The following is a 13,488-nucleotide window of genomic DNA, read 5'->3' on the forward strand; positions in this document are numbered from 1 at the left end:
CTTTTATAAAACCACTCTTCAAATAAACACACTTCTAAAAGATGACCAACAGCTGCGGGAGAAAGCAAAATATTACAGATTTGCTTGTTTACTGATCATGATTTCAAAAAGATACGTATATTCAGCCATATTGCTGGTGATACATCCCATTACATCCATATGTTAGAGACAGTAATGTAACTTTTTTGGGTTATCAAATACCTCCTAAAAGTCCAAGGAGAAATGTTGCAACCTTATTTAACAAACATTATGTAACTATATAACAGAGTAAATTCTATCTTTGCTATTTAACACAAATTATATGCATTTCATAGAACGATAATTTTAGTTATCAAGTGAAGATACCAAACCTTCTTGATCAGGGTCCTTGAAATATAAAATAAAATGTTCTAAAAGACTACAATAAAGGAAAACAAAAGCCATCTGAATACCATCCAGGGTCAGATTTACACTTACAGAACCAAGGAAAATAAGAGGCTTTCAATTTCAAATAAATGAAATTTATCTATGAAAAACAGATTGTATTCTATTTTAATAGCAGCCTTCCATCTCTTCTCTACCAAATGCCCACTCCTCTCTGATGGTATTTTTGACCTCTGCTCTGATGCTTCTTAACCTCTTGGCTCCACTTTAACAACATCTATGCTTCTTGCTACAATACAATGCCAAACCGGAATGCCTACATGCAGCAATGGAAAAGAGCAAGAAGGCAAGGCTACTTTGGAACAGAGTCGGTTAAAAAAATAACATACATCTTAAGACTGGGCATTTTGTAAAATAGTTTCAGAGAGCAATTTATAAACAAGGACTACTGTTCATAAGCAATGATTAAAAAACTGTGCAGTATAACCTTATCTTGATTAGGTTATACTTTTCTTCCTAAATAAAAAGTGTTAGGTGTCTCTCTTGCCAAGAGGTTCTCAGTGGTTTGATCTGTATGTGAATCGTGGCAGTGAGGTATTATAAAGACCACACACTACAGAACATGCATGACATCTTTTTTTATTTTTCCAAGCTGTGTTTAATTATGGATACTGAAGACCAGGGGGTGGGCAAACTTTTTGGCCCAAGGGCCACATCTGGGAATAGAAATTGCATGGTGGGCCATGAATGCTCACAAAATTGGAGTTGGGGTGCAGGAGGGGGTGAGGGCTCTGGGGTGGGACCAAAAATGAGGAGTTCAGGGTGCGGGAGGGTCCTCTGGGATGGGGTGGGGGTTGGGGTGTGGGAATGGGGGGGAAGGCTCTGGCTGGGGGTGCGGGCTCAGGGGTGGGGCTGGGGATGAGGGGACTGGGGTGCAGGAGGGTGCTCTGGACTGGAATCAAGGGATTCGGAAGACGGGAAGGGGATCTGGGCTGGGGCAGGGGCTTGGAGCATGGGGAAGGGCTCTGGGCAGCACTTAACTCAAGTGGCTCCCAGAAGCAGCGGCATGTTCCTCTCCGGCTCCTACACAGAGGCATGGCCAGGTGGCTCTGCACGCTGCCCCGTCCATTGGTTCCCAGCCAATGGGAGCTGCAGGGGCTGCACTTGGGGTGGGGAAAGCATACAGAGTGGAGGCCCCTGGTTGCCCCTACGCATAGGAACCAGAAGGGGGCCATGCCGCTGCTTCCGGGAGCCACGTGGAGTGGCCCCCGACCTACTCCCCGGCTGGAGCGGGGCAAGTCCCAGACCCTGCTCCCCAGCGGGAGCTTGAGGGCCGGATTAAAATGGCTGGCAGGCCAGATGTGGCCTGTGGGCCGTAGTTTGCCCACCCCTGATAAAGACTCTACAGTTGCTGATCATGGACCTGAATAAATTGAGAATGAACTTCTTCAAGGCAATCATGAAAAAATGGGTGTACTTATTTTAACCAAAAATGTAGCTATTCTGTTAGGCATACACAATGGCCTCTGGCTAAGCCCCACATTAATAACCTAAATACTATGTTAACCCCTCAGTTAAAGCACCTTAAAAATTGTTATACTCTATATTCTCACTAATCTGAAACAAAATTATCTACTGAATTTGAGAAAAATCTCATTATTTAGGTAAACAAACAAGCTCATACAGCTCAACACAAATAGTAAGGTATTGTTTTAGAAGGCAATAAAGTAACCAGAAGACATATTAAATCATTTGCCAATTATACGCTTTTAAAGGAAAGCAAAGTTCTCACCCATCCTTTGTTTGATCTGCTACTCCCGCCAACAGTTGCACTGTTTTAGGATTATAATTTGGGTCTGTATATAGTCCTAGGTATCTCTGTACAAAATCTCCTGGTGTCATGTAATGCTCTCCATCTTTCTCAACAGTGGCATACTAAAGAAAAAGAGAGAAAACAAAATAACATAATTTGGATGATTAGGTTAGCAGCTACTGAATTGATACGATATTTTCTGTCTTATTATCGATCCCTTTCTTAATGATTCCCAACATTCTGTTTGCTTTGTTGACTGCTACTGCACATTGAGTGGATATTTTCAGAGAACGATCCACAATGACTCCAACATCTCTTTCTTGAGTGTTAACAGCTAATTTAGACCCCATCATTTTGTATGTATAGTTGAGATGATGTTTTCCAAAGTGCATTACTTTGCATTTATCAACAAAATTTCATCTGCCATTTTGTTGCCCAGTCACCCAGTGTTGTGAGATCCCTTTGTAACTCTGCGCAGTCTGCTTTGGACTTAACTATTTTGAATAGTTTCGTATCATCTGCAAATTTTGCCACCTCACTGTTTACCCATTTTTCAGGGCACATTAACAAACTTGACATTATCCCTTTAATTATTATAATTCTAGAACTTCTTGAAGAAAAAAAGGAGAGGAAATGCCTGGTTTTAGGACTACAGTAACCTGAGGCAGAGCATACCTAGTCTAGTCTCATCCCATCCCCTTGCAAAGGCAGGATGTAGAGCCTACCGCTATTCCTACAGAAGCATTAGATATTAAAAAGTGATACTACACTTGCTCATAATATAACAGTTTTCAGACTTTTGGGTATTTGTGACCGGGGTCATAGTGGGGAACTTGCTATGGTCACTCAATTAGGGTGAACTGCAAAGAATGGGGCAGCCAAACCCCAAAAAGCTGCTGGATATTCCAATACTTAGATTCACCAAACCAGCTTCTTTATTACCTTATTGGTTACTGAGAAGTCCAAACAACACAGTTCCCTTAAAATGATCCAGCCTCAGGCCTCCATCCACGGACCCACGTCAAATATGATGAATATTTCTGTAAATCTTATTTCATCATTTGAAAGAAAAGGTTCTACCAGTCCCAAAGGATCAGACACATTACCTCCCAGGTTAATGAATGCTTCAGATTCTACCCAAATGCACACTACAGCCAATTCTTATTAACTAAACTAAAATTTATTTAAAAAACAAGAGAGAGAAACATACAGTAAAAAGATTAATATACATACAGACATGAGTTCAATTCTTGAGGCTCAGATTCGTAGTAGAGATGGTGAGCTTTGTAGTTGCAAAGAGTTCCTTTAGAATTCAGTTCATAGGTCATACTCCAATGTACAAATATCATATTCAGGGAGTACTAGAATAACTGGGATCTCAGTGTTGCGACTCAAACATCCCCTAATGAAGCATAAGCAGATCCAAGATGACAGAATCACGACCCAAGGATCTTTTATAAAATTTCATGTCTTTTGACAAGTTGGAATTCCTCAGAGAATAAAAGGTAATTAGGATGACTTTGAAGGAGGTCCATCACGGGTACTTAGCTATACAAATTAATGTAAGGCCATTTGCTTGTTCCTCCACCATTCACAGTACATTTCAAAGAGAGATGAATACTGAGATATCCCATGTTACAATTCATTTACATGATAGGATGTTCTTTTGACCTCTGAATTATCAGAATACAGAATAGACAGGGACTATTAATTACATTGTCCACCCTACTTATACATATGTAAATACACAAACATTAGCTCCTTACATGTCTTTTGAGGATTATTTATTTTTCAGGATGTTTAACCCTTTCTAGCTATGCGTCACACCCCCAACGTTAGTCTGGTGTGGAAGGGCGAAATTAGAGCTCCTGGGTACACCTTAAGGATCTTCCAACATTGATATGAGCTGTGTTTACATTGAATTTTTTGTAAGGCCAAAGTATTGATGCTTGCTTTGGCCCCAGCCAAAAACTTAGCCCATACTTTGTGAAACACTTTAATGGATATGTTAATTTAACACATAGACCAAACCCTGGAATCACTAATGTTCTTCAGAGAGCACTTACTCTGGTATTCAGCCCTGAAGGCTGTGAGGTGTTGTACCCCAGTTTCCCTTTGTGCACAGCAGTTCAAGCTTGTCGTGGTTTTTCTGCTGTGGAAAGTTTTAGAAATATACCTATGCATTAGCTGTGAAGCCTCAACATTATTAGGCTTTTTAAACACAAAGTGTGTTCTTGTTGAACCAAACAGCATAATCATAAAGGTTTCTATTATGTACCACTCTTAACACGTTCAAGAGCTTTTCCAAAAGACCATGCACACTGTACATTTTTACAGTTCTTTGTATCAGCAACAAATTAGTTACAACCATTAGCAATAACATTAACATCAGTTCTATCATGTGTACGTTTACAATTATTTTTGTCATGCCAAGCCTTTGGTTTAGACAAATCATTCTTTAGGTCAGCTTGTTCAATATCCCTTTTGAATCTTTGTAGCTTTTTCTTGACCTCAGGTCTTCCTTAACATAGACTTTCAGTTTAACCAATTCCTTGAGGTTTTGGTATTTTAGGGTTAACCTGTGGCTTTTATTTGCAAGGTTTAATCCTTCCTTTCCTCACTATCCACTAGGGTCAAAATCTGAACTCTTTTGTGTAACAGAATCCATTGGCTGGCTGGGTGCATCATCTTTGCTAATGGCTATGGGCAAGTCTTTCTCCCCCCCATCCCCGTCAGTCTGGTCATTTGCATTAACACAGACCTTAGCTTGTTTACTAGTTTTCAAATCTTCAAGCTTTACCAATTCCAAGGCTGCACTCTATCTTAAAGAGATACCATCAATTTTCACTAGCATGTTATACTCTTTTGTCTTTCCATTACCAAACTCTGCTTCCACATGGAATCAGATGTCAAGTCCACTAAGAGACTACAAGTCATATCCAAAATATCTGGAGACAAGAGTTTGCCTGCTCTCCCCTGCATCCTTGTAATCCAGTAACCAGATCTTTCCTCAGTATCTGAGTCACAGACTGCTTACTTAAAGAATCAACAACATTGTCTCCCCAACAAGCTGGTTAAGCTTATAGGGCTGTTTAAATTCCCTAAAAATTTTTATTGCATTTGAAATCTTTTCAAAGCTATCCACACTCGGCCTTTCTAAATCAAAGTCAGTGGATCTATATAACTCAGAAAGAATCTGGCAGTTAGGAACTGGAACAAGTCTCCCAAAAAAATTGTTGCTTTCTCTATCCAGTGATTCATCCTGAGTTAACTCTACCAAATCAATTCCACACCCATCAGTTGCAGTGAACTGTTTGTAAAAACTACCCTGAAGATTTCTCTTCAGGAATCTTTCTAAGCAACAACCCATTTTTCACAGAAGTTCTGCCCTTAGCCTTTTCACCTAGGGCTTGCTCTAAAGGAACATTTTCCTGAGCAACAACAGACTTTCTGGGTTTCACTTAAATCCAGAATCATCTCTGTCCCCTCAGAAAGATTTTCACAAAACGCCCTTTCAGGTAAACTGCTAGACTTCATAGTCACAAGATTAGAAACATTCTCTTCCTTGTTACAAGTTTCCACACTGTAAACTCAGGCAAACATCCTTGCAAAACCTTCTTAAGATTCCCTTTCCATTTTAAAATAATGTTTGTGGGTAACAGTCAGATTACCTTCATGCTTTCCTTGTGCCCTGGCTATATCACCCTGATCAGACAAGGCTGTCGTATCTTTACTCAGCAACATACTAGCAACAGGAAAAATAGAAGCACCAGAATCGCTTGGTCTCTGGGAGCGATTTATGACATTAACTGGATACAACCTAGTTACAATAGCATCCCTAGAAGACACAAATTCAGGAACATTTCCTTCCTGGGCTTTAGTTGTATCCAGAATCAGCTCTGGGTCAACTGATAAATTTTCAACCATCATAGGCTGACAGGCTTCTGTCTGCTTTACAGACAGAAAAGAGCTGGAGAAACATTCCCCTTTAACAGACAGACAGCTTGGCATATCTTTTCTTTTGTCCCAGCACACATGGCTGTCCACAGACAATTGCTTGGAGACTGGGATAGCTCCCTTCATAGGCAAGTCATTACCCCTCACAGACTCAGAAACATTTCCTTCACTGTCACAATTCTCCACACTGGTAACAGGTAAGGTGTAGGGATACTCATGTTCCACTAATCTTGCCTTCCCTATCAGCTATCAGCTCAGAGGGCTGCCTATGCTCATCTAAACTTTCTTTGCCTTTCCATCCCTTATCATATAAACTGCTGTTTTCTACAAATAGTGTCTTATTACACTGAGCTATTTTAAGCACATCACTTTTACCTGGGTCAGGCTTACTTTCCCAAACTTTATTAGCCAACATTCCCATCACCCATAAAAAATTACCCTTTTCTTCCTCAATTAGGGCTTTAACCTGATCACCAACTTTAATTTTTTCTAGAGAAACATCTTCCTGAGCCTTATCTAATGTTAGATTCACTCCTGAGATACCAGACAGACAAATAGGAATTTTTTCCACATATGCACTGCTTCTTTGCACAGATAAACAGCTATCTTCCTCATACAAACATTTGGAGAAACCTTCCATAGACAAATCCTTGCCCCTGGTAGACACAGGTTCAGGATTATTTCTTTCCTGTGACTGGTTTATGTCATCAACTTGACTGAACAAAGTTTTAATATCATCCCCAATCAAAAGATCCTTAGGCAATAACTTCTTTCCACCAGCTATAACTTCATGTTTAACACCATTCCATTCAAGATGGATTCTGGCTAAAGGCATACTTACAGTAAACTCATAGAGGATTACAATATTCATACGCTAATTTGGTAAATAATCTTCTTCTTTGACAAAATCTGTTTTAACAAGAGTAATATTAGCTGTAATTTGCCCTAAACAGCTTTTACGATTGACGTTTACATTCTCTGCACAAGTTATGGGGTTACCTTCACCCGAGGTCAGAGTAAAATTATTTACATAAAAGGTGGCAGTGGTGGGGTAAATTTGTTTACACATATTCAACTGTTTAGAGTCAAACAACACACCAACACTGTTACAAACTGGATAGATTCTATCCCCGTCTTCACAGTTGAGAGGAGTTGGCTTTCCAGGATGATACAGTTCCTGTTGTTCCTTTATTCTCTTGAGATGGAGCTTAAGTCTGTTCACTTCTGCCTTAGCTTCTAGTTCCTGCAATCAAATATATGCCATTCTTTGTTCATGTTCAAAACACAGGCACTCTCTTTCAGCAGCTTCTCCTTCCATATTAGCTATTTTTTGCTTTTGTACAAGTTCTAGCTGCAGGTTTCTCACTGCAAGCATTTTTGCTGGATCTGCTTCCTTATCACTGGCAATTAACAGATCTTCCAGTTCCTGCTCTGGGGCCTTTTGCTTAAAATACAACCCTCTCTGTAAGCACAATACTTCCAGGCATTTTCCGTCAGGCATCTTGATCATGGGTCACTCACTGTAACTGATTTTTAACCCTTAAACTCTCCCAATATCAAAATTAAATTTTGACAAGTGTGTGGTTGTGATCCAAAAACCCGATTAACCTGTGGTAATGTGTATCCAAGAACGACTACGCCACTGTGACCAGGATCCTAGTGGGGAGCTTGCTATGGTCACTCAATTAGGGTGAACTGCAAAGAATGGGGCAGCCAAACCCCAAAAATCTGCTGGATATTCCAATACTTAGATTCGCCAAGCCAGCATAAAAGACGTTCTTTATTATCTTATTGGTTACTCAGAAGTCCAAACAACACAGTTCCCTTAAAGTGATCCAGCCTCAGGCCTCCATCCACGGACCCACGTCAAATATGATGAACATTTCTGTAAATCTTATTTCATCATATAAAAGAAAAGGTTCTACCAGTCCCAAAGGATCAGACTCATTACCTCCCAGGTTAATGAATGCTTCAGATTCTACCCAAATACACACTACAGCCAATTCTTATTAACTAAACTAAAATTTATTAAAAAACAGAGAGAAATATGGTAAAAAGATTAATATATATACAGACATGAGTTCAATTCTTGAGGTTCAGATTCGTAGTAGAGATGGTGAGCTTTGTAGTTGCAAAGAGTTCCTTTAGAATTCAGTTCATAGGTCATACTCCAATGTACAACTATCATATTCAGGGAGTACTAGAATAACTGGGATCTCAGTGTTGCAACTCAAACTTCCCCTGATGAAGCTTAAGCAGATCCGAGATGACAGAATCACGACCCAGGATCTTTTATAAAATTTCATGTCTTTTGACAAGTTGGAATTCCTCAGAGAACAAAAAGGTTATAGGATGACTTTGAAAGAGGTCCATCACGGGTACTTAGCTATATAAATTAACATAAGGCCATTTGCTTGTTCCTCCACCATTCACAGTACATTTCAAAGAGAGATGAATACTGAGATATCCCATCTTCACAATTAATTTACATGATAGTATGTTCTTTTGACCTGTACTGTAAGCTGTGGTCCACATTTTTAGTCTTCAATGTTTCATAGCTTTTTGTACTGAAAATATATTTTTGTCGTGACCAACCATAACAGAAGTTATCAGAGAAGCTGGGGGTTTCAAAATCTGAGAAAGAGGAAGGCAAGGCTTTTGGCTCCAGAGAAAGTGTAGGAATTGTTTGGGACTGTGGAATAAGAAGAATAGTAGATGTATACTGCTGTTAAAATTATCAACAGTGACATGGTTAAAAGCTAACATTTAAATTTATCCCTTATAATTAAAAAAAACAAACAACTTTAAATGACTCCAAACCTATAATTATTATCTATATCAATCATCTCCCATTTGTTTGTTACATCTACTTGTGTCTTGTCTTAGACTGCAAAGTTTTGGGGCCAGGGACTGCATCTGACTATGTATTTTACGAAAGCTAGCAAAATGGACCCTTATTTTGACTGGGGCACGTGGGACTCACCATAAGACAAACAATAAACTGTTGTCTTATATTTAAGAATTAACACTCCATTAAAATAAACAGGATAGTTCAAACTTTATCAGAGCTATGTTTCAGGGTTCCTGCATATTTGGCAAAGTCAGGCAAACATCCTTGCAACACCTTCTTAAGGTTCCCTTTCTATTTTAAAATAATAAAACCTTAGATTACGAAGCATGATTCCTCTGTAAAGAGTGCATTCCACAGTAAACTCTGCATATGCAAGATCACATAACATACAGGGTACTGAAAATATCCACAATAGCAGCAGAATTCAGTTATAAAAAAGGAAGCACGCAGTCAAGGACACATGAAAGACAGTAAACATTTAAGCATATAATACTGTAAACATAATTATCCTATTTCTTTAAAAACTAATCAAACTATTTTTATTAAATTGTGAATTATTTTACAATAAATAATCTGTTTTGGAATTTATTTTTGATACAAATGAATGAACCATTATCTGACAGATTATTCTCAGCTCCATATGAGAAAGTCATGATAATCAGAAAGGGTGCTGGCAAAAAGCCAACATAATAAGGAGTGATAAAGTAAGTAAGCCTTTCACTTTTGGCATGTATTTATAAATTCAGAGTATCTGGCCCCAAGTGACCTTTCTGCGATGCAACCTATAAGGCAAGGATCTCTTAGCATGAAAAAAATAAAAGGTTTGACTAAACTCTGATATATATATTCTTTTATATTTATCTATATTTATTAAGAAGTTATTTAATTTACCCAAAAATTAAAATAAATTTACATTACACATTAAATTTTATACTAAAATTAAAAATAGATTCTTCAATTCCAAATTATTTCTTTGCAAAAGAGAATTCTTATCACACATAAAAAGGATAATTCAAAATTGAGCATTTGATTAATTTGAACATCTTGTTTTCTACCACCATAACATAACATGTCTAAGCTAAGCACAGTCTGTCTTTTTAACATACAGTTAGATGCCATCACACTGGTTTTCAGCCTAAATTAATATTTCCTCCAAACTTTATCCTTGACAGAAGAAAAAATTCACAGGTATCCCTCTCATCATTCTCATCAAATCAGGTGCAATAGATTTGAGAAAATGGACTTTTAATGGAAAAAACTGTACTGTGTTTTAAATAAATGGAAAAGGGTAGCATGTTCTTTTTTCCTCCTTACTGGTTCAGTTCCATTTTGGGTTCAGCAGACAGGGACTCATTCAACCGGATAGTTCCCACATTTAACTGCATCTCCTCTAGGGAAAAAAATGGAGGTTCACCAGGAGATTAAATAAACACTGTCCTAAAGAGACCTGTATCCCTCCTGCTCTCCATTTCAACTTCTCCTTTGTTTTGCTCCTTTAAGCTTTTATACTCTAAAAATAAAAATTTTCCGCTAACACTTTAATAATTTAAACAATAAAATCTTACACCAAGCTTCACAAATTCTAATATGCACAGCATACACACTAATATATTCATGTGAATTGGATGGTAACATTTAGTAGAATGCATCACGTGAACAAGAGAAAGGATAAGGACACCCTGTACCACAGTGCAAGGTGAACATATGAACTCTCTTCCTCTTCATGATCCTCATCGTTACTTGTGTCTATTTTCAAGGGAAGCCAAATTTAGGCAGGAATGCATGCCCTTTAGCTGAACAACATGGAACAGACTTGCACCCTCAGCAAAGAGCACAACATATTTGACCCATGAAATGCGTTGTAACACTAACAATATTTCTCAACAAAGTTCTATTCTTTTTTGTCTGGAGGGTTTCTGTTGTGATAAAAAAATATACATTTATTTATAACCTACCAACATAGCATGAACAGGATTTCAAACTTGTGTAATTTACCAAATTATCAAAAAGAAACAGGAGATTATCTCTTTCTATGACCATAACTTTTTCTTAATTTGGTGTACCTCTGAACAGGCGTACAATTTAAAATGTTTAAGTTCCTATAGCTTTTTTATTGCAAGTTTCAGCTATTCAAAAAAAGTAATATGGCAGCCATTATATCTTCATTTCTCATGTGCACAAAACAAGGTAGTTTGCATATCTGTTGTAGAACTTGTGGAATTAAGACTTTTTAAAAACAATAAACTGCCAACGTGACAGTAAAATATTTAACTTCATATGGAGAATTTACAGATTTAGCATCACGGTAAGCATAAAAATACTACATACATGACTTAAATCAAGGGCTTCAAATAATTTACTTCACTTCAGCAACAAAAACTCCTACTTCAAAACATAACATAAGACAAGAATCACATACGCTCTGCATTATGCGAAGCATTCCAGTTGAACAGAATAAGATTACGCAAAAAGTTAAATATGCCAAATGTCAGAAAACAACCCAATCATGTTTCAAGTCTTGTATGACTTGCAAAATGTTTTTTGACTAACTACCAAAGTCCACGAGCCAATAAAAGTGCTTTTAGATATCTGAGACTCATTTGTATTTCAATAAATTAATACTTAACTATTTTATTCTTTAAAACTAAATACTACACATCCAGTTTATGCTTTTATGCTGGGGAAAAATCTTTACAGGGTATATCTGATGTTAAAAAATTAGACAATCATTTGAATACAACATTGCAATTTTTAGCATCCACTCCTGTATTCAAATTAACTATCTATGAAAAAATGTGATGGTTAGATATAATTAGTTCTCTCAGCCAAAAGGGTCTCTTGGCTGCTTATCACATCTGGGAACTTAATAATACAGCATCAAAGGTCACATGTCAAGGGTGACATAAAGGTGACTTGTGTTATTACTGTCTTATTTCCAGGGGAACTCCTTAATTTAAAATTACTTTCATTTCGTGTATTCTAGCTAAAGTATTTTACTTGAGAATTACTGAATGTAAGGGAAATATCATCTTTACATAGAAAGATATTTAAAATATTAAGGGACACAATCAAGGACCAAAGACACATTTGATACATCAATCTTGTTACATCTGAAGTGAGCTGTAGCTCACGAAAGCTTATGCTCAAATAAATTGGTTAGTCTCTAAGGTGCCACAAGTACTCCTTTTCTTTTTACACACACAAGTTGTAACCTTAAGTTATCCTTAAGGTAAGATCTACAGTATAAAACCACTTTCAAGGTAGAGCTTTTTATTATCTTGAAAAGTATAACTTAAAAAAATAATGAGGCTTAGGGTTTGGGGTTTTGTTTTTGTGCTGTAGAGGAAATGTTGTAACTATTTCAAAAATATTTGAAGGAAAGAAGTATTAAGCCATAACTTGTTTCAGTATCGGTTTACCTTAATGCCACTCAAACCTAAAAGGGCCTTTAGACATACAATATAAACAGTGTGAACTTTAAAGATCTTAGTGTGACATAAAATGTGTGTCATACATTTGACATACCAACCGCCCCGCATAGCAACCGCCCTCCATGGTAACCACTCTCCATAGCAACCCCCCCTCCCTAGCATATCAGGGCATATCAAGAGTTAGGCCTTGTCTACACTGCCACTTTACAGCTCTGAAACTTTCTCGCTCAGGGATGTGAAAAAACACCCCCCTGGGCAATGCAAGTTTCAGCGCTGTAAAGTGGCAGTATAAACAGTGCACCAGCACTGGGGAGCCACGCTCCCAGCGGTGGTAGCTACTTGCCTTGTGGGGGTGGTTTTTTACAGTGCTGGGACAGCTCTCTCCCAGCGCTGGTGCCGCGACTACACAGCCACGTCAAAGCGCTGCCGCGGCGACACATTAACATTGGTAGTGAAGACATACCCTTAAAGAAAAAACTGTCAATCAAATAAATCAGTTTACCTGTAAAAATACGTTCCGTAGCTCATTGGGATCCGCTCTTTTGGTTGTTTGCACCTGTAAAGCCAAGAAAAGAAAGTTAATGCTTTACTAGCTGGGTAATTGACTTATAGTGTAAAGAATCCCCATGCAATCTATGCTGATAAGGGTAATAAATGTCAGCTCTCTTATCTAACTGATAAACAGAATCCCAAACATTAAAATCTAAGTTTTTATTGCTTAACTTTAAAAAAATTCAGGGACGAGTGATAGCTGTCAAACTCAGTAACTGTTGTCTGAGAATAAGGGAGACAGTGAAACAGGCTCAAATGTCAGAAGCAACAGTATTTCCAGTGCCCCAAATGGTAGAAACTGCCCTTAGCAGAAGGAGTTGCAGTAAATCACCAACACTTGTGAAGTGTCTCCACTTGCATTTCTAATTGTCTTAATTAACTTGAATTAAAACATGACCACACTCTAGTTTAGACAAACAGTTGGGAAGACCTTGGGACACTTAAAAATTCAAGCACATGCACCAGCATCCAGGCTACACCTGTAGGCTAAAAACTCACTAAGCAAACACCTTTGGCTTGAC

At 38.0% G+C, this 13,488-nt stretch overlaps 1 protein-coding gene across 5 annotated transcripts in view; it reads right to left on the reverse strand.

Annotated features, from left to right (window-relative positions):
- SLC25A12 (solute carrier family 25 member 12) overlaps positions 1–13,488 on the reverse strand; it is a 68,289-nt gene that overhangs the window by 54,056 nt on the left and 745 nt on the right. For 2 of the 5 annotated variants that reach the window (XM_048868549.2, XM_048868552.2), the window contains exons 2-3: positions 12,918–12,971; positions 2,156–2,298 (exon numbers count right to left, since the gene is read on the reverse strand). In XM_048868549.2, the coding sequence (XP_048724506.2) occupies positions 2,156–2,298; positions 12,918–12,971 (197 nt within the window). Of the gene's footprint in view, positions 1–2,155; positions 2,299–3,409; positions 3,579–10,298; positions 10,375–12,917; positions 12,972–13,488 lie in introns of those variants that run through there. The other 3 variants (XM_048868551.2, XM_075117958.1, XM_048868550.2) reach the window with 3 other exon arrangements.

This window comes from Caretta caretta, chromosome 11 (assembly GCF_965140235.1).
Source record: "Caretta caretta isolate rCarCar2 chromosome 11, rCarCar1.hap1, whole genome shotgun sequence".
Taxonomy (NCBI): Eukaryota; Metazoa; Chordata; order Testudines; family Cheloniidae; genus Caretta; species Caretta caretta.